The 25,280-nt window shown below is 62.1% G+C and overlaps 5 protein-coding genes across 5 annotated transcripts in view; 2 read left to right on the forward strand and 3 right to left on the reverse strand.

Annotated features, from left to right (window-relative positions):
- Positions 1-379: 379 nt before the first annotated feature.
- MNEG_3452 (hypothetical protein) lies at positions 380-8,215 on the reverse strand (the record flags this gene model as incomplete). The annotated part of the gene is made up of 17 exons (XM_014048067.1): positions 380-1,176; positions 1,421-1,600; positions 1,877-2,046; positions 2,256-2,440; positions 2,785-2,912; positions 3,182-3,271; positions 3,610-3,727; positions 4,183-4,293; positions 4,674-4,906; positions 5,082-5,238; positions 5,586-5,794; positions 6,031-6,151; positions 6,363-6,640; positions 6,932-7,174; positions 7,392-7,457; positions 7,598-7,877; positions 8,045-8,215. 17 exons carry the CDS (start codon positions 8,213-8,215, stop codon positions 380-382), a joined length of 3,537 nt encoding a protein of 1,178 aa, XP_013903521.1.
- Positions 8,216-9,434: 1,219 nt separating this feature from the next.
- On the reverse strand, positions 9,435-13,894 carry MNEG_3453 (hypothetical protein; the record flags this gene model as incomplete). Its single annotated transcript, XM_014048068.1, has 10 exons — positions 9,435-9,609; positions 9,872-9,930; positions 10,167-10,285; positions 10,579-10,777; positions 11,206-11,496; positions 11,777-11,907; positions 12,175-12,219; positions 12,449-12,596; positions 12,865-13,032; positions 13,865-13,894. The coding sequence occupies 10 exons, from the start codon at positions 13,892-13,894 to the stop codon at positions 9,435-9,437; spliced, it is 1,365 nt and encodes a 454-aa protein (XP_013903522.1).
- A 1,907-nt stretch (positions 13,895-15,801) lies between these two features.
- Positions 15,802-16,906, reverse strand: MNEG_3454 (Microtubule integrity protein mal3; the record flags this gene model as incomplete). The annotated part of the gene is made up of 4 exons (XM_014048069.1): positions 15,802-15,948; positions 16,232-16,291; positions 16,532-16,618; positions 16,898-16,906. 4 exons carry the CDS (start codon positions 16,904-16,906, stop codon positions 15,802-15,804), a joined length of 303 nt encoding a protein of 100 aa, XP_013903523.1.
- A 1,884-nt stretch (positions 16,907-18,790) lies between these two features.
- Positions 18,791-20,077, forward strand: MNEG_3455 (hypothetical protein; the record flags this gene model as incomplete). The annotated part of the gene is made up of 1 exon (XM_014048070.1): positions 18,791-20,077. One exon carries the CDS (start codon positions 18,791-18,793, stop codon positions 20,075-20,077), a length of 1,287 nt encoding a protein of 428 aa, XP_013903524.1.
- A 1,453-nt stretch (positions 20,078-21,530) lies between these two features.
- MNEG_3456 (hypothetical protein) overlaps positions 21,531-25,280 on the forward strand; it is a gene marked incomplete at both ends in the record, with an annotated part of 5,860 nt that continues 2,110 nt past the window's right edge. The window contains 4 exons of the mRNA XM_014048071.1: positions 21,531-22,677; positions 24,133-24,223; positions 24,790-24,847; positions 25,170-25,247. Coding sequence (XP_013903525.1) covers positions 21,531-22,677; positions 24,133-24,223; positions 24,790-24,847; positions 25,170-25,247 — 1,374 coding nt within the window. The remainder of the gene's footprint in view (positions 22,678-24,132; positions 24,224-24,789; positions 24,848-25,169; positions 25,248-25,280) is intronic.

The following is a 25,280-nucleotide window of genomic DNA, read 5'->3' on the forward strand; positions in this document are numbered from 1 at the left end:
GCACAACCACCCACCCACTCCACCAATCCCACAGCCCCACCTCGAGGCACTTGAGCGGGGATGGCACGCCCCAGCCACAAGTGGAGTCCATCAAATCCATCAGATCCCACCTGGAGATGGTTGACGTTGGCGCATCAAGGGGCAACGTCGTGGGTCAGTGGTGGTGGTAATTGTTGAATTGTGCAAAGGCAATCACTGAGCCACAGGCACAGGAACCGGCGGCGTGCGCCTTGAATAGAGAAAACGCAACGCACCAATTTCTGTTGCTGGGCACAACAAACCCTGGCAGATACAGACACAAGCATCCACGCCAGAGAGGCCTGAACATCTTGACGCGCAGCCACGAGTGATGGGCCAAAACCCTGCGGCACACCCCAGTTCACCTGATCAGCATCTCCAGGTCGGCGTCTGCGCACGCCGCCCCCGTCGACGCGTTGAAGTGGCGCCGCCGCTGCTGCAGCCCGCACAGCGCCGCCAGGCACCCCGCGTCGCACAGCGTCGACTGTGTGGTCCGCACCATCCAGTAGTTGTCGGACCGGAAGACGGACGGGCACGCGGGCGCGATGACGTCATCGACGCAGAGCTGGCCGTACTGGGCGTCGCAGTACGCCGAGAGCGACGGCGCCGGCGCAGGCGACGCGGCGAGGGCAGTTGCGAAGTCCTGGCTGGCGTTTAGGAGGTCGAACGCTGTTGACAAAGCGGACTTCTCTGCATCCGTGTCGTTGACGCAGGCAGAGATGTTTGCCAGAGCCGCGCGCGCGCCGCACAGCGCGTCCACGCAGGCCGGCGCCGCCCACGGCGCGTAGGCGTCGGCGGCCGCGCCGGCGCCCGGCGGCGCGCCGGCGGGGCAGGCGCGGCGGACGCCTTGGGAGCACGTCAGCGGCTGGCAGGCGCCCCACGCCCCCGACGTGGCGTCTGTGAAGCACCAGGGGTCCTGGCCGCCCACGATCGCATAATCTGTCATGTTGTATGTGAGGCAGTCGTAGACCGGCACCCCCGAGTAGCTGACGGGAAGCTGGCAGGCGGCCCCCGTGTCTGTCACGCGGCCGGGCTTGGGGGCGCAAATGTCAAATGCGTAGCCGTCGAGGTGCTTTGCATACGGGCAGGTGGCCGGGTCGACGTAGCACCAAGTGGTGTTGGAATCAATCAGGGGGCTCGAGCGGTCGGCGGGCAGGCCTGCAGGGGCCGCGCGGCACGCGACGTTGTGTGACCGCCGTCACAGCGAGAGGAACAGCAGGAGAGAACCTCCAAGATGGCTGCGGCTGGGAACGTCCCACAAACAAAACCAAGCGCCTGCATGACAGCACGGCTGAAACTTTGCGGGACCCATGTGCCTGAGCGCTCCCAAGGTGAGCTGGGGTGCACCGCGCCCGAGGAACCGTGGAAACAGCGCCCGTCGCCACAAGTGTGAACAACCCACCTGTCCTGCAGGTGCCGTTGTAGGTGACCCCACCAAAGCTCCAGGTGTTGGAGCAGAAGCAGCCCTGCTGCGTCACGGCCTGGCAGTAGTCAAAGTCAACGGGGCTGTCGTACAGCCCGTGGGCTCGCGCCGCGCTGGGGCAGGAGGCGGTGTCGACGAGGCACCAGGCGCCGAATGGGTCTGCGGGAACAAATGTGCAGGGCACGGAAGCATGGGTGTTCAGGTCGTGAGCGATGCGTTTCGAGCTCTTTGGCAGTTGAGCAGGCTGTGCCGTGGTGGGTTCTGATGATAGATCCCCCACTGGAACAACAGCCCACCCTACTCAAAATGCGAGCCCCTGCAGGACCCCATGCTGCAAAAATCACTTTGAAATCTTCGCATGCAAGCAGAGAAAGCCAAACTTAACCCTCAACTCCATCGTTGTGAGGGTGTTTTCACCTCCACCCCAAACCCCACCGTTGTCGGCACTGGTGCACGTCCCGTAGTACACCTTGTCCTGAAAGCGGTACGCGCGGGAACACTTGCAGCCGGACAGCGTCGTGGCCTGGGGGCAGTAGTCCCAGTCGGTGCCGGCTGTTTGGGCGCCTTGCGGGCAGCTGTTGGGCTCGAAGACGCACCAGGCGCCGCTGCGTGGGAGAGGTTGAGAGGGAGGGAACGATGAACAACGCCCGGATTGCTGCACGGCTCTTGTTGAGACATCGGGGCGGCGGTCAAAGTTTGGACGATGAGCTACCTGTTGCACAGCTGCTCACCCCAACCCCGTTGCTGCCTCGCTCCCTGCTGCGGTCCCCTGCAAAAGCAGGCGGCTCGCGTGCGTGCCGGCGTGAACGCGCACCCAGGGGCGTTTGTGGGGTTGATGCACGTGCCCGGAACGAGGATGGACGTGCCGTTAGCATAGGTGTAGGGCCACAGCTGGGAGCACTGGCAGCCGGCCTTGGTGTGCTGCGCTGGCTGGAAGAGGCCGGCCAGAGAGGCCGAGGAGCCGTCCAGGGCGTCCACGACTAATCGCGTCATCAGGTCCTGCGCGATTACACGCAGTGGTTTTGGAGGGGTGAGGGATGAGTGACGTTTGGTGGTTTGCGTCGTGTCAGTGGGAAGTCGCAGATGGGAAGAGGATACCAGCCATTCAAAACATCAAACAGGCTCGCTGCAGCGGCGCCAACCAACAAAAACTGCAACAGCTGGGCGTAATAAAACCCTGAATCACGCTCATGAGCCACGTACCCAGGCGGATTAGGCAGGATTTCGGGTCCAAATGCAATGAACAATGTTCCAACGAGACACTGGGTATGGTGCAAAATGCCTGTGTGATTGCGAGCGGTCAACAGTGACGGCGGTAAAACACATCCACATCCGCCACTCACCTTCGTCAGGTCAAGGCCCAGCACGTCCGCCGCCTGCTGCACGTTGAAGGCCGCGACGTCGATGGTCCCGCCGTAGCCCCACTTGAGGCAGGAGGAGTAGCCGAAGGAGCTGCCGCTCATTGCTTGGCCTGGGGCGGTGGGGGGTGGCGCCGCAAGGGGTCATCGGTTGGCGGGTAGCGAGATGATCAAGGGGGCTGGGTGCTGTCTGGCAGTCAGCGATCCCTTCTTATCAAGTGCCCCGCAAAGATATTGGGATCAAAGCAGGTGACATGAACCAAACAGCTATCAAAACGCCAAGCGGCGAGGCGCCCCTTCGTTGGCATGCTGCACGGCGCATTTGTCAGGGGCGGCGCGTGCCAACTCATATTGGTGTGTTTTTGGCCGGCGGCGGGCGCACCTGTAGAGCTGACCCAGACCTTGCCTAGCTTTGGGATGACGACGCCGCCCTGCTGCGCGGACACCTCGCCCCACGTGCCGGTCGCGTCGTCTGAGGGTTGCAGGTTGCAAAAGCGGGGTTGACAATGTGGTTGCCAGCGGCAAACAGCGGCAGGCCTGCGTCAAAGGAGGTGCTGCTCCACAAGCGCACATGCAACGCTAGCCAGTTCAGCACAGCTGCCGTCCTGGTCGCGCCTGTGTGGCAAAGCGTCGTACCGCGCCACATTCAGAACGGCCCCACACCCAGCAGAGGACCCAGCAAAAGCAGTTTCCAATCCGTCACACCCCAATTCCACAGCATCCCACCTCTACCCATGCCAAATAAGGAATCGTCCGGCCCTCCCCCAGCCCCGCCCCGTACGCTTGCCCTGGAAAAAAGTGAGCGCTCACTGGTGCTGGTGACAAACAGGCGCATGCTGCTCTTCCCAGTGGTTGCGTTGAGGGAGTACTTGATCATGCCAACTCGCAGGTCCTTCACAGCCGACTGGCAGCTTCCAGCATAAAAGACCTGGAAGGTTGCAGCAGAGCGGGGGTTGTTAGTGGTGATTTGTCTACAGGGCGACTGGAACAGAAGATTTGGCAATGAGCGCCCCATCCTAGCGGCGATGAACGCTCCTCGTCTGTTGCCTGCATGTTGACCCACACCGGCTGCGCACTTGGTTGCCTCGCCCACGGCCCGATGTCCAGGGACGCTGCGGGCTAACAATGACAACGACAACACAGCGATACACCTAAGCGCGCACGCAGGCATGCGCACCAGCACCAGCACATGCATGTGCATGCGCACACACGCGTGCGCTCACGACTGCACACGACTGCACACACACAACCACACACGCACACACACACACACACACACACACACACACACACACACACACACACACACACGCGCGCGCGCGCGCGCTCACACATACACACACACACACACACACACTCACACGCGCGAGCATGCGCGCACACCTGGACCTGCAGGTTCATGGCAGCCAGCGACCCGTCCGCCGCGTACTGCCTGTCCTCGTCAGCATAGGCAAGGGACAGCGCGTCCACATCAGAATCGCTGGTGTTCAGGTCCTGGTTTTGGTTGAATTGATTGGACAAGGGGCAAAGGTGAGAAGAACAGTACCTAGGCCACAGGCATCCCAGGGTGCTGCTGGACATGCAAAAAACAATGTGGCACCAAGTCACTGCTCGCTCAGAATCCGTCTCAGCTGTCTCTTGGGCAGCTGCGACCCCCTCGCGCAGGCCATGCTGTGGCAAAGGCGGTGCGCTGGTCATTTCTTTGCACACGCCGCAGCTGGTGACCAGCAGGGGCGAGTTGTCCAACACAAACACACCCACTGAAGCGGTCTAGAGTCCCTCAACCCCGCGGGAGGAAGCATGGTCCGCACCCCGCCCCTCGACCCTTACCCCAACCCCCCAGCCCGCCTCGCGTCTGCCTGTTACGCACCCACCTGCACCAGGCCGAACAGGTACCCCGTCCACGCCCCGCTCGCCGCCGCTTCAGACACCGCGCCGCCGACCGACCCCGCCATCACCCTGCCGGCGCCGTCAGGAGAGGAGAAGCCGTACATGAGGGTGGCCGTCAGCCCCAGCGGGGCCGTGATGGAGCCGTGCGTGACCCAGGCGCGCGCGGGGTGGGACCAATAGGGGACGGCAAAGGGCTCCACGAACTGGAAGTCGACACCTGGTTGTCAGATCAGGTATATGCATGGGAGGTGGGGTCAAATGTGTTCAGTGAGGGGGCCGGGCAGAGGCGGGCATAAGCTCGCCACGTTTGAAAGGGGCTGCGGCGGTCTCATCATCAAGCCGCACTCACAAGCCCCTGAAATCGCACCCATGCGCCCTGTCGCGCGACCCACCTCCAGCATTGGAGGCTATCGCGTCTCCGAGGTTGTAGATCGCCCCGAGGAAGCGATCCCAGTCTGCCATGGCCGAGGGGAACGCCGCGGCGAATTTCGCATAGTATGGGTCGTAGGCGACGCGGGTTGCAGGGAAGTAGATCGCCATGCCGGTGCCCTGTGGTTGCGCAGGGGTTGAGTATTAGATTGGGCGAGCTTGGAGGTTGGGGTATGGAGGGGTTGGAGTGCGAAAGGCTGATGATAAGCAGGTGGCCGCGCTCAACGCCTTTATATCAGATGATCTGGGAGGGTTTTGATCAGCATGCCAGGCTGCGTGCGTCGAGCCGGCGCTCGCACTGGTTGCAGCGGCCTCGGGCATGACCGCCCAACCCTCGACGCCAATCATCATCCAGGCCGCCCAGAGCATGCGGCCTGCCATGCAAAGGGAATTCAACACGTGTTGAACGCTGCAAAATGCATGGCAGGAGGCTCATTCACTGGTGTGCGTCGTTTTGTTTTGCTCACGTCTGGGAGCTCGCTATCCCTCAGAGAGTAGACCACCGCCGCCGCGTACGACGCCTGCGCCGCGCTGACAAGCGACAGCACGCCCACAGACTTGGAGCGCGAGAAGAGGCCCGCCAGGCGACCGAGCAGCGCCCCGAGGTCGACGTTCTCTTCGGCGCCGGCGATTGCGCCGAGGCGCGTGCGCTGCTGCAGCAGCGCCAGCCCCGTGGCTGCGCCAATAAGCAGGCAAGGGGGCAGAGCATGAGAAACAATGGGCTACATCCAAGCGTTGAGCTCTCAGGCCCTATGGTGCGCCGCTCCCAAGGAAAAAACCTTGAACGTGTTAGTTTTATGCAAACGACACAAGGCGTCCCCCTTCTGTCCAGAGCGGCAAACCCGTATCCCCCCTGGTGGTGCATGTTTGAGAGAGCCGTCGCAGGGCAGGGCACAGCACTGCCTGACCCACTATTGCCGCTGGCGCCCTGCAGGAGGGCAGTCATAGAGCGCGCGAGCGCCGTCAGGTCCGACTCCAGCTGCGCGGCCGCGGCCAGGTCGACCAGGGACAGCGCCAGCCCCACGCTGCCCATCTGGAGCAAAGGGCGAGGTGGCGTGAGGGCCCGCGGCGCGGTGACATCAGATGCCGGCGCGTTCAGGGAGGCGCAGAATGCGCATGCAAAAACTCTGGCAGACAAAGACCTGGGCGGCGTGAGGCTGGAGAGGCGTCTCGCAGCCTCAACGCACCCCCATCCGGCTCGCCCGCCCAGCGCCCGCTCCCGTGAGCGCGCGCGGAGAGCGCACCTGCACCGACGTCTGCATGTAGGTGCGAACCACCATCTGCCCCAGGTCGGCAGCTTCCACTACCACCCCCGCCGCCGCCGACGCCGTCACGTTTCCCAAGACTTTGTAGTCCCACCCGGACCCCGGCTCCAGCAGCTCCGACCCGAGCAGGAATTTGCTGTACGGCGCGAGCGCCGCCGCAACCTCGTACATCGCCATGAGGCATGCGTCGAAGCCGATGATGTCGAGCTTGTACGAGGTTTGGGAGCCGGGCGGGTAGATCAGCCCCTTGGACAGCCCTTTTGTTGAGGTGGGGAGGGGGCGGGGGGCGCAGCGAGTTCGCTTTGACGGTGGTCGCAAACAGCACAAGGGGGCCAAGCTTGCCAGAGAAGAAACAGCCCGGAGGTTACTTTCGGTGACGCGCGACTCGCAAAGCAGTGGGCCATTTTCTCTCTTTGGGCGGTGCACTATTCCCCTACCTGCCTGTCTGCTACACAGGCAGCCTCCCCTCCGCACCACCCGCCACGCAAGCGGCACCCCCGGGCGCCCTGCATTATGCAACTGGCCCAAGGCGTGTTGTCCCGGCTCACCCTGCACGATGGTGCCCATAGTCATCATGTCGCAGGCTTTGTCAGAGTACGCCTTGAGGGGGCTGCAGGTGTGGTCGATGCCGTACCCATACCACCCGCTGCCGTGGTTCCAAAACACTAGCGCATGGCGCCGGTCGGCGGCCGGCGGGAACGCGGCAAGGCCGCTCTGGAGGAAGGCGTTGAGGGTGTCCGAGGTTGACATGTCGAGCTCGGCGTACGAGGTTCGCTGCACCCACTTGCCGCCTTCGTGAGCAAAGGGGTGTCAGCGGGCGGCCGGGATCGCCAGTTTTGGGGCACGGGCAATGAGGATCAGAATGTGTGGGGATTGAAGGATTTGGCATGGTGAGTGCTGGCAGGTGCAGTGTCCGCCTCTGCCAGAGCCGCAGCTTGCTTGCGCAGACCTTGCAGTCTGCCACAGCACTGATCGTAGCTGGCTCCTGATGACAGATGGTGCCGCCACCTCCACCTCCACTGCCGGTGCCTTCGCCGCCACTGCCGCCCGCTGCCGTCGCTACCGTTGCCGCAGCTGCTGAGCGCTTGCATTGTGCGCCACTGACCCCTATCTATGCAATTCGCATGTACATGCAATGTTTACATCCAAATTTTACATGCAGCAGTGCATGCCGGGTTCAGGCGCCAGTTGCCGACCAATAGCCCCCGCCACACCTGGCAGCAGCTGCAGCTCCCGCACGTTTGACCAGCTACTGGTCAGCAAGCTGGTGTCCAGGCCCGCCGCGTTGGACTGGTCAACGAAGCAGGACGACGCGCCGCGGTCGACCCACAGGAAGACATCGGGGTAGTACGCCGCGGGGCAGCAGCGCAGGCTGCTGCTGCCGTCGCTGCACGCTGACGAGGACACCGCCGCAAGCCCGTCGCCGCACGCGGCGCCGCATGCGGCCGTGGTGCAGCCGGTGGCGGGCTCGCGGGCCATGCCGCGCATGAGCTCCTGCAGGCGCATGCACATGCATGCGTCATCACACAGTGCCAATATGTGAACCAGCATGCACGCAGGCATGCATGGCGCCCGTGCGTACGTGGGCAAATCAGCAGCAGCAGCAGCAGCCTCAGGAGGCAGCGAGATCAGCTGCAATGCATGTAAGCCATACCGCTCACCGCCATGTCGTCGATAGCGAAGCACTCCAAGTCGTTGTCGGCAAGCATGTAGATGAAGAACGTCCACTTGGGAGACGCCGCCGCAGCGGCGCAGATCATTGCCAGGAGCGCCGCGATCGCCAGCGGCACCGGGGCGCAGCGCGCACGTCGGCCGCTCGCGGCTGGCGCCATGGCCACGCTGTGCTGGGGTGTGTGCAGCGCTGCCAGTGCTGCGCCTGCAGCGGCAGCGCGCCCGGGTCCGGCCGCCGCAGCGCGGCCGATCTTGGAATAACACAATATCCTGCATGTTCAATGCGGCATGATTTTGCAATCGCGGCATGTAAAAAAATCATATATGCTGATCATCCGGGTGGTCAGCCATGCGAGCGGCATCAGACGCGCCGATGTCGTGTTACAATCAAGTATGGTGCCTCCAGTAGCTTCTTTTTGCATAACATCGCTCCTGCAGCCTCGTTGACCGGTCTGGTCTCACACCTGTCGCGACACTTTGCTCCGTTGGCCCGTCAGAGTACTATAATGCAGCGTTACATCCACAATATCAGCGCTTATGCTGGTTTGGTGAGCGCGCAGACGCCTGCAGATGGTCACCTGGCAGGAGGCGGATCACCAGACAGCTGCATCTGCTGCGCTGACGATTGCGCCCAAACAAACCGGCCGGTCGAGGCGACAGATTACTTGCCGCATGCATACACCACACTTGACGGTCATCCAAAATGAACATGTCTTGCACGTACGTCCCACAGCGCTGTCGCGTGACAATCACAAACAATCAACACGACACAGGACTCACGTGGCACAAGCACTCGGGGTTCCCTCAGGATATAGCAAAGGTCAACAAAGGTCAACGAGGCACAACAAACTCACACCACTCTCTGACTTTTAAATTTGAAGGTCTAAAGACTCCGCGCGGGGCGGCACGATTTGGACCGAGTCGCGCGGCACCAGCACAGCACGCAGGCGTTCGCAATTGCGTCACGCCGTCAGGGGCCAGGCAGATGGCGTAGCACGAGTGCAGGAGCCTGGAAAACAGGCGCACGAATACAGTGCACCAGATCACTGACCAAAAACAAGGTGCACACGTGACACTTTGGTGGACCGCCTGTTGCGCTGTGGTGCGCAACAATGCCGTGAGTCGGGTGTGTGCACAGCCTCTCAGACTTGCCTCTCCAGCCTCTCTGTCGACTCAGTGTCCGCATGCGTTTCCTGTCGCAGGAGTACACCCATCCGCCAACCTGACGCTCAAAAATCAAACTTCAAGGATCACAGCTCCTTTCCGTCAATGAATGAAAACTCCAGCCGCATTCGGGAAACGTAGCAGCGCGCACCCGTACAATTTGCGGCCACGGCCTTGTTTTGCGGGATGCAGCCGGGTCGCGCGGCCGGGCGGCGCTCAGCCGGACACAATGGCGACGATGGCGTCACGCACGAGGGGGGAGCTCATCAGCACTGTGCTCGTGATGCCCACCAGGGCGTAGCTCAGGGCGCAGTAAGGGAGCGCCTCCGGCTCCTTGGACGTGAGGCTGGCGGTACCCAGGCCGCCGGCAGTGGCGGCCGCGGACAGACCCCTAGGGGTTTGGCAGATGTCATGCGTGGAAGAACGCGCAGAGCAGGCGATGAAATTTTGGGCCGGGCAACAGGAGCACGGTCGTTGCGCCGCCACAGGACCTGCTGCTGCCGCCCCCCTTTTCGCGCAGTTATGGAGCTTCAGTCGTGTAGCTGGCAATAACAATCGGGACTCTGCGGGATGGCTCAAACGCCAGGCACAAGGTTCAGTCAGGCCTGCTGACTCATCACAGCGCATGCCTGGCAACAATCGTCCCCACGCACCTAGCAATGGTGTCCTTGATGCCGGCCTGCGTCATAAGGCTTGGCCCAAAATTGGCGCCCTGGGTTTCAAGGTAGGAATGGGGAGGTGACAGCAGGAGTGGGCCGAAGCCAACCAGGATCCCACAGCCTTCATCCCCACACAAATGTGGGGTGGGTTGACGCATCAACACCGAGCCTTGGCGCCAATCAAACAACCCACGAGGAGCCCCCGGCCTGGCGGATAGCCCGAATCAGCAGCAATCTACTGTGTTGCCCGCATATCGTTAAGAATCACAAACAAACTCTAGCAACCCACCAGGATGCCCTGTAGCAGGACAGCAGCTGCCGTAATGGACAGTGGCGCGTCCAGCTGCTGCGCGATGGGCACGGCCAGCGCCACTGTCACGCTACGCGGGATGAGCGCCAACGCAAGGCCTGGGACCGGGCGGGGCGGGGCAGGGGGCGCGGCAGGGCGTGCCGCCAACGATGAGGGTGGCGGGGGCGGTGCAAAAAGGCGTATGGCGGGTGACCCACTTGCATGACTGATGAGTGACTACGCCGCCCAAAAAAATGCCGTCAATGAGGCCAGGCGAGCGTATGCCAACACTTATGCCATCACCACCAGACAAAGGCAGCCTGCGACACCGCGCCGAGTCAACAGAAGCCGCGGCCCGCCTAGGCCGTGGCGTGGGACACAACCCGAGCCTTCCCCTGAACCCCCTGCTCACCCTGCGAGAGGCCCAGGGCCTTGGCGCCCAGCGCCGTGCTGAACAGGCTGAATGCGCTGCTGAGGGTGGTGGCGCCCGCGATTTCGGGGAAGTGGCGCTTCATGGTGTCGCGCTGCGCATAGACCCGGAAGCCGAATGAGATGATGACGACGCCCAGGAATGACATCAGCAGGTCGCCCGCGCCCATGGGGCCGGCGCCCTGGATGTGGGGCCGGGGGGGGGGGGCGGTATTAGTGAGCGACGCAAGCGAGGGAGGGCCAAATCTTCGTGCACCGAACATCCTCAAGGTGGGCAAGCCAGCAAGGGGGTTGGAGGGCTGGTGGGGGATGAGGGCGTGGGTTTGAGAAGGCCTGAATCTGTAAGCTGCACATGCTGCGGCCTGAAACATGGCAGGAGGGCAAAACGGTGTTGACCGAAGCGCTGTGCCGTGCCAAGCCTCGGCTTCGCCACTTGATGCCTTGCCAGGTTGTCACCGCACAGAGTTCAACTCCCATGACCTCGAAAGCCTCAACGTCAACAGAGCTGCATGCTGAACGAATACGAGCGCTTCCTCGGACAGCAATAAACAGATGTTGACCGACTTGCGCAGGTCATTTGAAATAAAACCGCCGAGCCCCACGCACGCACCTTAGCCAGGTATGCCTGCTGCGCCGCCTCATAGCTCATGCCCACCAGCGCCCCGTGCGCGGCGATGCCCGCGTTTGCCACCGCCGCCGTGACCACCACCGGGTGCAGCGCCCCGTGCAGCCTCGAGGGCACCAGGCCGCCTACGAGGTAGCCTCCAATGGTGGCCGCCAGCCCAAACGGCAGCGCGGCGGCGGCGGCCGCGTCGGCGTCGCCGAGGGCGGTGACCGCGAGGGAGCCGGCGGCGAGGGCGCCCCAGGCGGCGAAGTGTGAGGCCTCGAAGGGCTTGTAAGGCTGCAGGTGAAGATGGGATGGGAGGCGTCAAGACAGCGAAAGCAAACGAGATGAGACAGCAGGTGAAAGACGAGGTGCCAGAGTGGTGGGACGCGCCATGTTGAAAGGCCATGCCGTGATGGGCATGCTGGTTGCTGGTTTGGGGCCCGGCAGCTGTTGCGCAGCCCCAGCCGCCTGCGTCTTCTGTCTCGAAGGACTCTCCGTTTGATCAAGCCCAGCCCAGCCGCTGCAGTGTACAAGCGCAGCTTGCGTGCAGCAGTGTCAAGGACGGGTTGCGCACCTTGCCCTTCGCAATGGGGATGACCGGGGTCTTGACCGCTTCTCGGATCGCGACAGTGATCTGGGCCGTGAACAGCAAGGTGGCCGTCATGCCGACAGCCAGCAGCCCCACGATGCGCACAAGGTCAGCGCCTGCGGCGGCCGGTTGCAGGGGATGGGCCAGCAGGGGGTTAAGGCGCGGATACATGGGATTGGGACGGTTGCGAGCAGACATGTCGATGGCAAATGGACTTGGGCAGCTGCCCGCGGTGACGCAAGCGAGGGCAACGGTGGGATGGTTGATGCTTGTGCAGGCAACAAGGTCATAGCGCCATGGTAAGGGACACTTCCATGCGTCTGCGGCCAAGCCGCGAAGCAACCCGCGGGTCGCTTTGCGGCGCAGTGCCTCCTGCCACGCACCATCCACGCCTTGTAGCCCCAGGGGCAGCGTCACCAGCGATGGCACTGCGGGTTAGGTACAAGATGGCACGCTGATCCATGAATATGTTGATTCATGAAGTTGCTGCTTGTGATGCGAACGTCAGGTTTAGGGTACAGGAGCAAGCATGCAGTGGTGTATGCGACACGCGGGAGTCAACAGGTCTGGTGCAGCAGCATGCCAACAGAAACTCCTCCACTGCTCGGCAACCCGTTGCGTCTGGACAGGGGCAGTGCAGCCAGCAATGCAGCCCACCGTAGAAGATGGGCAGCCACCGCGCGATCCACGTCAGCGCAGGCCCGTAAAACTCTGTCAGCTTCTCAGATGACTCGTCGTCCAGCGCTGCCAGCAGCCCCACCACCAGGAACATGCCCACCAGGGAGCTGGGGAAGGCCACGCCAGCCTGCATGTGATGCGGATTCAATACACAGAAGTGATAAGGTCGCCAGAGCCGAGCACGACTTTAACCCGTAAACACGACTGCTGGGCTTGGTTTGACTGCCGAGAAGCTTCACGGGTCCGGCCGTGGCTGCTTCAGTCATCCCAGCAGATCGCATGCGTCAGGCAGCGGCTCTCTCACGCAGCGGCCGCATGCCCCGCATGGCTGCGGGTGGCATTTCCTGTCGGCTTCATCAGTCCACAACCGCATGTGGAGTCGTTGAACAGCCCACCTGCACCAAGCCACTCTTGATGGCCAGGTTGAGGCCATACAAGGACCCCAGCCCGGCCCACAGCTGCGCGTACTCCGCAGCCGCCCCTCCCAACACCTCTGGAAGCCCGGCCGGCGCCGCCGGCTGCACGCCAGGCGCCTCTGCAGACACAACAGCCGCTGCCATGTCCTGCATGGCAAGCGACGTGTCATCGCGTCATTTGCCTGGTCGGCTGCAGTAAAGGGCCAGCCCACTGCGTAGTGGGCTGGTATACAGTTATGCAGGCAAAGCGGCTAGCTTTCGGCTAGCAAAGCGGGCTCCAGGCATACCGCTTCAAGGGCGTCGTCTTTGGACAACTGCCTCTCCTTGGCTGCTGGCGGCAGCGTGGCCGTTTCCACGGAGCCTGGCAATATGACAACATCGGCATGTAGTGGTCGTTCATTGGGATTTGATTCATTACCGAGCAAGCAACACCCAGGGCGGAGTGGTTTGGGCTTGGCATGATGTAGGTGGGTTGATGCGCGTGCGCTGGCTGTCAGCGCCCGCATGGCTACTGCTGCACCGCAAGAGCACTGCGCCAAACAACACAATAAGCGAGCAAGACCACTTTACTGTGCACCAAGCCCAACGCCGCAGGCAAGAGGTAGCACTTCAGGCGCGTGGTAGCACGTGGGGCCTCACCTCTGCCGCTGCGCGTCAGTACCACTGAGCGGCGCGTCCTGCTCCACCCAGCGGCTGACCAGCCATGGTTGCGCGCCAATTTAGCGCTCGAGTGAGCCTTTTGCATATCTTCCCGAAGGCGAGCCTTTGGCTCTGTTGGCCGAGACGGCCTCCTCTATGGTCTGCCGCGCGACGACACCGCGGGGATCGCTGCCGACGATGCTTAAATGGTCACATGTACTCCCAATTGTTTCGCTGCATGCACATTGACCATGGGCATCCTGTCGTCACCCGCTTGGCGCGTGCATTGTCACCGGGTGCGATCTGCGCCAGGGCCGGGCACCAGGTCCAAGTGGCGCACCTGGCAGTGCTCGATAACGTCTCGAGACATTCTCTGCAATTGTAGTGGCACCCGGCATAAAGGTCGGCCCTGCAGGCAGCCCCAGGTGGGGTTGACTTTCGCCCGCTGCGGTCAAGCGATGGTGCAAACGAAGCGCTTTTTGCGACAGGGATCTGCCGCAGAACGTGCAATTGGTTGAGCAGGTCATGAATGTTGAATGCATGGTTCCTGTATCATGGACGTTGCTCCACAGCCCGCATGCCGAACCCTTCTCCCGAGCCCTGGCTTTTGTTGGTCATCGAGTAAATGTCCAATGTGTGCACTTCAACAAGGATGAGACTTCACTTTGAAGCTGATGCGGGATCGTTGTGCGATGCGCCACGGGTGAAGCCGTGGTGCCGCCGCAGCCGCTTCTGCTGCCACGCTGTGCTGTGCTGTGCTGTGCCATGCCATGCTGTGCACCGTGCATATACCATTTGGTCGCCATGTCAGCAAGCCAAAGTCAAACACCTCCTCGTTGCTCCTCGCAGCGATGCCAACCACGAGGTGCGATGCTGGAGTTGCAGGAGCGCCGGCCGGCGCTGTGACGCAGGTGTGCTTTTTCCGGTTCTCCATTTCTAGCAGTGTGACACGGGCGCTGTTCGTGCACATTCCTGTGCTGAAGGCAGCAAAACATGGCTCCATGTCTCATCCGGGAGCACCCCTGCAATGTGGACAGGCTCCATGAGGCCAACGCAGGAGTTCTGCAGCTGAGGGTGGCGCAGCTGCCCGGCGCGACCCTCGTCTAGTGAGTGGCAGGGGTGCGGCCAGCTGGCAAGAAAGGGCGGCCGTCAAACACCTCTGGCGAAGGGGGACTCAGTACCCTGTCCAGCCGCCAGCGTCGTTGCTTGCGAGCGCGCAGGCCGGTGCCAGGCCCCTGCTGTGCCGCCCTCGACGCTCGTGTTGTGCTGGTCCCTGCACCTCCCGGGCATCGCGAACCCAGCTGGCCCCCCTGGAGGTCCTGGGCTGCCGGGCCCTGCCCAGCGCAGGCATCAGCAATGTGGCAATCAAGCGCGACGCCGGCTTTGCCGCGACGGCGCACTGAGACTGTCGCGTGCGGATGTGGCACGCGCGGAAGCGGGCGATGCTGGCGGTGCTGCGGTACCACTCAAAGACGGCGGCGGCGGTGGCGCTCGGGGGCGTGAGTGGGAGGCTGCTGGCGACGGGCGGCAGGCACGGCGGAGTGGCGGTGTGGTCGGTCTACGGTATGCTGCACCGCACGCAGGGGGGGGAGACGGGTGAACTGTTGTTTGCTTATATCCTGTTGCCGTGGCGGCGGCTCCGATTTTTTACATGCGGCATGTGTTGTGTTCGTTATGCATTTGGACAGTCCTGTTGTTTGAGCAGAGGTTGCTCGTTTTGAAACGCCTTGCCTCGTCTATGCCTCGTGGGACCCTCTGCGGTGCATGAATACAGGATATGACTGTTACACAGACCCCGCGATCGCCCGCTTCTGGAGCCATCCAGGCTCATGTGGTTTGACTTTGGATCAAGGATCATAATGCCGTAAAAGCATGTACGTCAGTAATTGCATGCAAGCATTTCTCAAAATCCACAGCTTGGCGGCTTTTCACCCTCAGCGCCAACGCGCATGCCTTTAGCCTTGGCTCTTGCGCGCCGTCAAGCGGCGCACAAACCTGGCCAGGCGGGCGCAACACGCGGCCCGTGCCCTGCCTGACCTGCGGTATGAGCCTGGTGGCCGTCCGCCCTCGGCGCCCACATGCGCTGCATGCCTACAGCTTGCACGGTGTGCGGCCTGCACGCGTTGACCAGGACTTAACCTGACACGCCATCAGTCAGCGAGCCGAGATGTCTTGTGTCTTTCCGCGCTAAAGCGCTTGTTGGAACTCGCTGTTGCGTGTGCCTGAAGAGACGGCATGCTTTTAACTTCAGCAACCCATTCCTGGCATGTGCCGACCTCAGCCACCCCCCTCGGCCAAGCTGGGTGCGGAGGCGGCGCCGCTGCCGCGCACGTCTCCGGTCTTGCAGAGCGCTCTGCGAGCGGCGGCGTCGTAGTCAGTGATGCCGTCGCCGAGGGTCTGCTGGTCAAAGTACCTCTTGAGCCACTGCAGTGCATAATGAAGCACACGAAAGAGCGAGAGAGCGGAGCTGTGCATTAGCAAGTAGCAACAGCAGGTTCACCTCATGCGTGGCGCCTAAGGCGCCGCTCTGCTGCCCGCTCGCATGGCCGGCTGCCGCTAATCCGCCACGCCAGCAAGCAGTACAGCAGCGTTCGGCGGGCCCAATCTAATCGCCTAACACAATGACGCAGCGAGCAGCAACAGCCAGGGGCCACACGCCCAGCACTCAACACATACAACACTAACACACAAGGACACAGGCACACACCTGCATGAACTCCATGCTATCCATCAGCCGCCCCTTGATCAACTTGGACACGTCTACGGGCTGCATGCCCACAGCGGCAACCACCGAGCGTGCAGCCGCGCAGAGGGTCAGGGGAGCCGGGGGCCATCACGCAGCGCTAGCCGACTCGCAGCGCTGGCGCACGATGCAGGATGCCCACCGTCCACTCATGTAAAAAAGCTGCCCTTTCTGCTGCCAGGGGTTTTGCTGCCAGGTCACGCAAGCCACGCTGGCGCGGCACCGTCTCTGTGGGTCCTGAATCGGGCGCTTTAGGGAACGCACCTTGTCAATGCCCAGGTTTGTGAAGACCTCCTGCAGCACCTTGTAGTTGGTGAGGCACTCATATTCAGTCTTGGCGTTGAAGTCCACCTGCACAATCAATCAGCAGCACTTGCCGTCATGGTGAGTAGAGTGTGCCCCGTGGCCGTTCCAGGGACAGAGGGCTCGCCAGGGGGCCAGGCTCGGCTTGCACACATGGGCCAACACATGCGCTGTGCACCGCAGTCGCAGTTGGAACCAAGCTGCTGTGGGATGTCGGAGTGCATGTGTTCCTGCTGGTGGCTGCAATCAGCCAATGGGTGTGTCCGAGGTGTCTCCGCAAAAGAGGCGGTCCCGCCGCTGGAGGCGCGGCTGCCGCAGTGTGCGTACCCTCTTCATAGGCACGACGCCTGGATGCAGTGCATCCATGATCTGGCAAGCAACGGCTCCAGAAGCGGTCTGGCGTGCAAACCAGAGGAAGTGAGAGGCTGCAGCGTAAGTGCTATGCTCCGCAGCAGTTGGGCAGTGCGCGCAGCTGTTAGTGACACAGTGAGCGCGACGATGCAATGCGCCCGGCCAAGGGTCCATCCCCATCTTCTCCCCTTTTGCACGGACCTCCTCCACTTTTTCGAGTAGCAGGTTCAGCGTCGAGTTGAGCCAACCCAACAGCTCTGTTCGCCCCGCCATTATTACGGTATCGTGCTTGACCCAAATCACGGTGTGTATGTGGCAAGCGTGTTGATTGGGTAGATAAGAACCGTTTGTGGCTGTGGCACGAGCCCCCACCGGCGGCAACTACCGAGAGCTGGACTGGGACCTGGACCCGATCAGCTCGGCACGTCCGGGACACCACCGCCGCTGCGATCCATTGCACTGCTGACATTGCACAGGGTGCGGCATTGCATTGCAAGCACCTGTGAATTGCCAATGTTCAGGCAAACCTGTTGTTGTCCATTGGAAGTCAAGCGCTGGTGTACGAGCGCAACACTCCGTTGTGATATGTGGACCACAGCAACAGCTGGCAACGAAGGTTTGTGCCGTGTACACCCAGTTCTTTCGTTGCATATGTGCTGTGCAAGTGGCAGATGAACTCGTGTACACTTTGACCTGTGCACATTGAAGCATGGAGGAGAGGGCTTGCAACAGCCCTTGATCAAAAGGCCAACCAACTGGCAACTGACGGCAGTGTGAAGGCGTGCGAGTCCCAGCTCAACTGGATGCTTGCAATGCAGGAAGGCAGAACGTGTTGCCAGATTGGGCAAGAAGGCGGGGATTAGCGAGCCGCGCACATGACGCCGCACAAACCAGCAAGATTCTCATTGGTCCAGGTGACCCCCATGCAAATCAGTACAGTAGCCGGCATATAGGAGCGTTCAGGTAGGACTCCCCAACACCACCATATTGCGCCATCAAAGGCCGAGATCACAGTTCGACTGGAGCCTCGACTCAGCCCGCAGGCTCCCTTGATTGCTGCGCCAACACTGCCAGCCTCGTCACCCTTCATCCTTTGATAACGAGGCCGGTGGTGTCCCAGGCGTCCCCCCTGCGGCAGGTTGCATGCGCGGTAGGCAAGAATTGCAGGAGCACTTGATGCGCAGGAAGTGCGACGGCAGCTGCAGTGGCAGCGCGGGCGCGGCGGCAGCGCCCGGCGCCGGCACCTTCAACACCGGCGCTCCTGCTGCCCGCTGCGTGCTGGCATCCAGAGAGTCCGTGTGTGGCAAGCTCCTCCAAAAAGGAGCGTTTCCGCATATCTGCACTTTGTGGGCTGGTATGCGGGTCTGCGAGAGGGCCTCAGGCTTGGTGTGATGGGCACAGGCAAGTCCGCATACAGTATGGTGAGTGCGGCCCCTTTGTGCTGGGGTGTGCGGTATGCGCCATGGAGATCATCTTGCGCTCCTGTTGCACGTTGCATCATATATCACCCCGTTCGCCCTGTGCTGCCACTCCTGCTGCTGTCGCTCTTGCTGACCTCGTCCTTTCCTAACACGACACGGCGGTCATCAGGGCAGCGCGGCGTGCGGCTTGGTCGTTCAAAGTATAAACGCCGCGGTAACCCTTCGTAGTCCAGCAGCCTGAAGCAACTTCACTGGGAGGGATCTTGCACCCTGATCTTGCTTGTGTCCACATCTCTGCAGGACTTCAGCAAAAAAACACAGGTGGGCATTCAGAACGCGTGGGCTGTCGAGTACCGTGGCGCAAGCCACGCAGTGACACGGCGTTCGGAGCAACGCCTCACATCCTGCTACACCACAGCCCAACAGACCCCTACACTGCTCTCGCGACATGCAGGCCAGCATGTCATCCGCCAACACACGGAAGCGTTCGCTGGTGAACGTTCTGGCCAGCGACGAGCCAACGCTCTGGATACAGCTCGCAGAGGACACCGCAGCCGACGGCGCCAGCTGCGACAGTGCAGCCGACGGCGCCGCTCCGGCGCCTGCGCCGCCGCAGCAGCCGCCGACACGCATCCCCGCGCATCGCGAGTTGCTGCGATTCAACTGCACCTGGATCCGTGACTTGCCGCCGGGGGACACTTGGGACATCAGCAGCCTGGTCATTGACGGCCAGCGGGTGACGCGGCCGATGTTGGTCGCCTGGCTCGGGGCCGTGTACGCTGGCTCGACCTACTGGGGCGACACCGGCGTCCCGCCGGCCGAGGAGGGCGAGGTGGACGGGGTCCTGCTGCTGCGGTTTGCTGACGCCGTGGGCAGCAGCATCCGCGTCGTGCGTGAGTGCTACGCGACTTGCAGGGAGCAGCTGGCCAGGTTGGAGGTGCTGGTGAATGGGGAGCGCACACGCTTGAAGCTGGACGGCAGATTCTACAACTTTCAGTTCCACAATCGCAGCTTGGCCCTCGTCGAAGGCACCTTCGTCATGAAGAGAGTGATTGCAGAGCTGCCCCTCAGAGATCCCGACGCGGACGCCGCTCAGGTCGATTATGATGTTGACAGGGCCGTGGCAGAGCTGCAGCGGAACCTGGCAGCTCAGCTGGAGCGGCTGCTGCACATCGCGTACAGCCTGGGGCTCGGAGAGCTGCAGGCGCGCGTTCACAACTTCATACACGCCAACGTGGAGATGCAGGTGGCAGAGGGCGAGGAGCTGCAGGGGCTGCTGCCCGTGGACTTGCTGCGGGATGCGGTGTATTCTGAGCGCGTCATGGCGGCGGTGGACAGGCGGACGCTTAAGGACGCGTTGCTGCAGTGCGTGCTGTGGGTGCCGTGCGACCTATCACGCGCGGACGGGCTGTTTGGAGACGCACCGAGCGCCACAGTCACAGTTGCGGGGGACGGCCGTGCCGCGGGTGGTGGCGCTGGCAACCAGGGTGGCGGCCAGGGCGCTGGCGGTGGCGGCCTCGAATTCGATGACCATGGGGTCGCGCAGCCCGCGTGGCGCCGCACCACCGTGGAGGGTGTGCTGCAGCATGACTATCACGGCACACACGCGGCCACAAGGCTCAATCTGCAGTTCAAGTTGGGGGAGGGGCGGTGCGACATACGCGATCCCCGCAGCCACCTCGATGGGAGAAATCTGCCTGCCACTATCATGCTGGGAATGCGCCTGAAACAGTGAATTTTCCTGGCACCAGGCTGATCTGAGTGCATCTGCCCCTTTACATGACTGCTCCACTTTGCCTGTGCTGCGCATGAGCTTGTGATTGAGCCGCTCACTATCGTGCGGCTGCCATAGGCCCGATGGACTTGCGCCGTATTTTATAAGTTGAGGAGTGCATCTTGGGCAGCTTGTTTACGATTTACATGCGACCTACCAATATTGATGCACACGCTCATAGTTTGACCCGTTGCTAGAATGGGAACGTCACCTGCATTTACGCTCATATCTGGATGCCTTAAGCAGCAGCGCCATGTCTCAGCCCAGAACCACTTCTATAGGGCCATGGCAAGAGCGTGCCCACGAGCATGATAAAACCGTAGACTTCGACCCAACTCAAGCATCTGGAAGTGTCTGCAATCCAAAGCACACACAGACGACTTGTGTGGGTGGTTCTCAGCTCAGCAACCAAAACAAGGATGCCCGCGATGCGCAATATGCTGACAGCACCTCGCCCAACCAGGCTGCACTGCACACATTGCATACTTGTCCGTTGTGTGCCGGGCGCCGGCGGCCATGCAGGTGAATCCGCCGTCGGCCGCATCCCCCGCCAAATAACGAGGCTCGCTGCTGATGTCCCAGGTGTAGGTCAGCGGCAGGCCTTGTATGCGGGTGGAAACAATCGCTGGAGGTCCCGATGCTCAGAGATGCGTGGCGGCAGCTGTAGTGGCCGCGCGGGCGCGGCGGCGGCGGCGTCATATGCGCCGTCTGCGTCGGCGCTCGTGGCGCTCCCTGTGAACGATGTCAACATACATGCGCGCGTCGCTGGCGAGCTCCCCCAGCAGCGAGGGCTTCCCCATTCCAAACGTGTCGGCTAAAATGTGGGCCTGCAATAGGGTGCATCAGGCTTGGTGCAATGGGCACCTGTGTCAAGTCCAAGTGCGCTAGGGCAGTACGGTATTGGATGTGGGGCGGCCCCACAAGGGCGCACCTGGCTGCCAGAGTATCATGCGCCGTGCAAAGCATATAGCTGTGGCGCTTGTGTGGCATCAAGGCACGTCCCAATGTGCTGCCATTCCTGTTTATTCCGCATGTTTTCGCGATTGCTGCACTCGCGTCATTTACTGGCGACACCACTCAGCTCAGCACACGGCTTGTCTGTTATGATATGTATTCACGATCAAAGAGCAGTTCCTCTTAATGATTCAGCATTGTGGAGCAACTGTACTGGGAGTGATTAGGCCGCCTGAGTGATCTGCCGCCTGATCTTGAATTTACAGGCTTATTTGCTCCACGTCTTTTCAGGACTCCAGCTGCGAAACACAGGTGAGCAGTCAAAACTTATTGGCTGTTGGTTACCGTGGCACAAGCCGTGCAGCGACGCAGTGATTGGAGTGCCGCACAGCGAGAGCGTGGCACAGCCCTGCACACCAGCCCCCGACCGACCCCTCATCACTCTCGCGTGCAGGACAGCATGTCATCCGCCAACACAAGGAAGCGCTCGCTGCTGGACGTCCTGGCTGACGACGAGCCAACGCTCTGGATACAGGTTGCAGACGGCACCACAGCAGACGGCGCCAGCAGCGACAGGGCTGGCGATAGCGCCGCTCCCGCGCCCGCGCCGCCGCAGCAGCCGCCGCCGCGCATCCCCGCGCACCGCGAGCTGCTGCGGTTTGACTCCACCTGCGTGCGCAACCTTCCGCCGGGGGACACTTGGGACATCAGCGGCCTGGTCATTGACGGCCAGCGGGTGACGCGGCCGGTGGTGGTGGCGTGGCTCGAGGCGGTTTACGCCGGCTCGACCTACTGGGGCGACACCGGCGTCCCGCCGGCCGAGGAGGGCGAGATTGACGGAGTCCTGCTGCTGCGGTTTGCTGACGCCGTGGGCAGCAGCATCCGCGTCGTGCGTGAGTGCTACGAGCGCTGCAGGGAGCAGCTGGCCAGCCTGGAGGTGCGGGTTCGTGGGGAGCCTGCACGCTTGAAGCTGGACGGCAGCTTCTATACTTTGCAGTCTAACTTTGACAGCTTAACCCTTGTCGAAGGCACCTTCGTCACGGAGACAGAAGTCGCAGAGCTGCCGCTTGGTGATGGCGCCGCCAACGCCGCTGCGGACGATTTTGACCTCGAGATTGAGGCCACGGCAGAGCTGCAGCAGAACCTGGCAGCTCAGCTGGAGCGGCTGCTGCACATCGCGTACAGCCTGGGGCTCAGAGAGCTGCAGTCGCGCCTTCACCACTTCATACACGCCAACGTGCAGATGCAGTCGGACGAGGGCGAGGCGCCGGAGGGGCTGCTGCCTGTGAGGTTGTTGCGAGATTCGGTGTTCTCTAAACGCGTCATGGCGGCGGTGGACAGCGGGCAGCTGAAAGATGCGTGGCTGCAGGGCATCCTTTCGGTGCCGTGCGACCTGTCACGTGCAGACGGGCTGTTTGGAGAAGCGACGAGCGCCACAATCATAGTTGCGGGGGCCAGCCGTGCCGCAGATGGTGGGGGCGGCAACCAGGGTGGCGCCCAGGACGCCGACGGCGGCGGCTATGTAATTGATGACCACGGGGTCGTGCAGCCGGTGCGGCTCGTCACCACTGTGGAGGGTGTGCTGCAGCGCGACTACCACGGCACACGTGCGGGCACAAGGATCAATCTGCGCTTCGTCTTGGGGGAGGGCCGGTGCGACATAAGTGACCCAGGCCGCAGCACCCACGATGGATATAATCTGCCGGCCACTATCATGCTGGGGCTGCGCCTGGACAAAGTTTGATCGCATCAGGCCAATAAAGTGCTTCGGCCCTTTCGCGCGGCGGCTCTCTTGCGTGTGCTGCGCGTGCTTGTTGTCGAGCTGCACACTATCATGCAGCCGCCCGAGACATGATGGTTTTTGCGCCGTATTCTGTTGGTTGTCCAGAGCTCCTTGCGCAGCTTGGTTGCAACCCACCAATCATACACAAGCCCATTATTTGACCCGTTCTCCGCACGAGAGAAGTGCATATCCCCTCATATATGGATGCCTCCAGCAAACACCACCATGCCCCAGCCCGGCACAACTTCTGTGAGGTGATGTGGAGAGCCTTGCATACTTGGGCATTTGAAATCACAGACTTCAACCCAGACCGAGCATAAGCAAATATCTGCGCTCCATACAGCCACAGCTTGCATGGATCGCAATCACTGGCCCAACAATGAAACAATTGAACGATCAACACAAGGGTGCATGCGGTATGCAATGTGCTCACAAAAATACGAAATGGACCACCGTGAGGTAACCTTGGATGTGTGATGCGCGGTGAAAAATACAGGGCAGTATGCTTCGCGCGGGGCTGCACTGCAGAGTTTGCACAGGGGTCCAGGCACACCGCTGCAACAGGCACGCACCCTCACGTGTCGGCGGTTTTTAAATGCATATGCACACATCATTCAGTCGATCAGAAACAATCACGCCTGCAATTGGGCGTTTCGGCGGTTGGCCTTGCTGACATTCGACACTGTGGTCAACGCCTGCTCGGTCCCGCACACCATATGACACGACATCTCGAATTTGAATGATCTCCACTTGAAAAATACTTGTGACACGGTGCGCGTCTCGTCGAATCACCTTGATTGTTGTCACTGCGCCCCAAACCGCTTCACCGTGCGCCATCTCCAGTCCATTCCATACACAAAATTGCAGGGTGCTGCCTGCTTTACTTATCAGCGGTGTCCAGTCTTCAGACATCAGACACGGGCAAGATCAAACGCCTACAATATGCGGGCCGCCGGCCTGCAGACCGGGCGTGGAGCGCTGCTTGCTCCGCGTTGTCTTGGTAAACAATTGGCGGTGCTGGCCTCTCGCCAGCGGCCATGCAAACTTTACGCCCAAGTGCCACCGCAGCCAGTGCTAGATGGCCTCCGTAAGCCTTGCAGCGGCCTGTTCGGATCCAGAAATGAGCCAAGCAAGGGCGTGGCATGCAGAGCGGCGGCAGCGGCTGCAGGTAGGAACGATGCACCGCCCGACCCCTCGGCCGCCGCGCCTGCTGCAATTGTATGTGCAAGCAGGACAGCGCACACCAGCGGTCGAGCGGCCCCACGACTGCCCCCTGCAGGCGGGGGCCAGCAAGAGGAGGGGCTGAAGCTGTCGTTCGGGCTGGCGCTCATGTTTGTGGGCTGGTACGGCGCCAACATCTACTTCAACATGTGAGAGGGGGGGATCACATGGGGCGCTGTTTGTACTTGATCAAGGCGCCTCGGACGCGTGTCTAGGGCTGCATGCGGTCGCTTGTGTGCTGAGCCTGCCGGCAGGGCGGCGGCGGCAGGCAGCAGCCACCCCTGCAATGGCCCAGAGGCGACCCAGGCGGGGCGGGGTGCAGCCTCCCTCGGATGGCAGCGCCCACGCCAGGGCGCACGCGCATGGGCAGGGCCATACCCATTATGGCTCAGCCGGCGCCGGCGTCGGGGCATGGGTGCTTGCATGGCGGCGCATGGATCCAGTCAGGACAGAATGCGCCATGCGATGGGGGCCCCTGGCGGCTGCATGGTGGTGCAGGCGCCCTCGCGAGGAGTTGTGGGGACGCACCTCTGCCACGGCGGCGAGGGTTGATTGGCAGCAGCAGAGCAAGCGCTGTCGTGGCGGAATCAGCGCGCCCGCGGCAGCAAAGCGTGCGCGGCTCGGCGCACAGCGCAATGGAGCCGGCGTGCGCGGCGGTTTCTGATGCACGCCTGACCTGCGGCGCCCTCTTCTGCCCGCAACATTGCTGACGCAGCGCCCAGAAGCAGGTGCTCAAGCAGTTCGCCTTCCCGTTGGCCTGCACCAACATCCAGGTGTGTGTGACCATGATGGTTGCAGTGATGCGTGGGGGGACGGAATTAGGGGTGATGTTGTGTGTGGTGCTGCGGTGGCATTGTTTTGGCAGGCTGGCCCAGTCGCATGGGCGTGCGCTCCAAGGCTGTTTGCAGCTGCCCCCATCAACAACGCGGCAGCTGCGAGGGCTTTTCACATCAAAAGCGACGCAGAAGCGCGAACCAGGGTGGTGCGGGTGGCGCTCGGCGATAGCTGTGGAAGCCACGCCTTTGGCCGCACACCGCCTGACCTGGGCCCCTCCCAACCCCCGCCGCCTGGCCCCCTCCGCCGCGCCCACGCCAGTTCGCCATCGGCAGCTGCCTCGCGCTGCTGTTCTGGGCCACGGGCGTCGTGCGGGCCCCCAGGGTGGACGCGCAGACGGTGAGGGGCCCGCTTCACCCCCCCCCCCCCCCC

Source organism: Monoraphidium neglectum, assembly GCF_000611645.1.
Source record: "Monoraphidium neglectum strain SAG 48.87 unplaced genomic scaffold scaffold00434, whole genome shotgun sequence".
NCBI lineage: Eukaryota > Viridiplantae > Chlorophyta > Chlorophyceae > Sphaeropleales > Selenastraceae > Monoraphidium > Monoraphidium neglectum.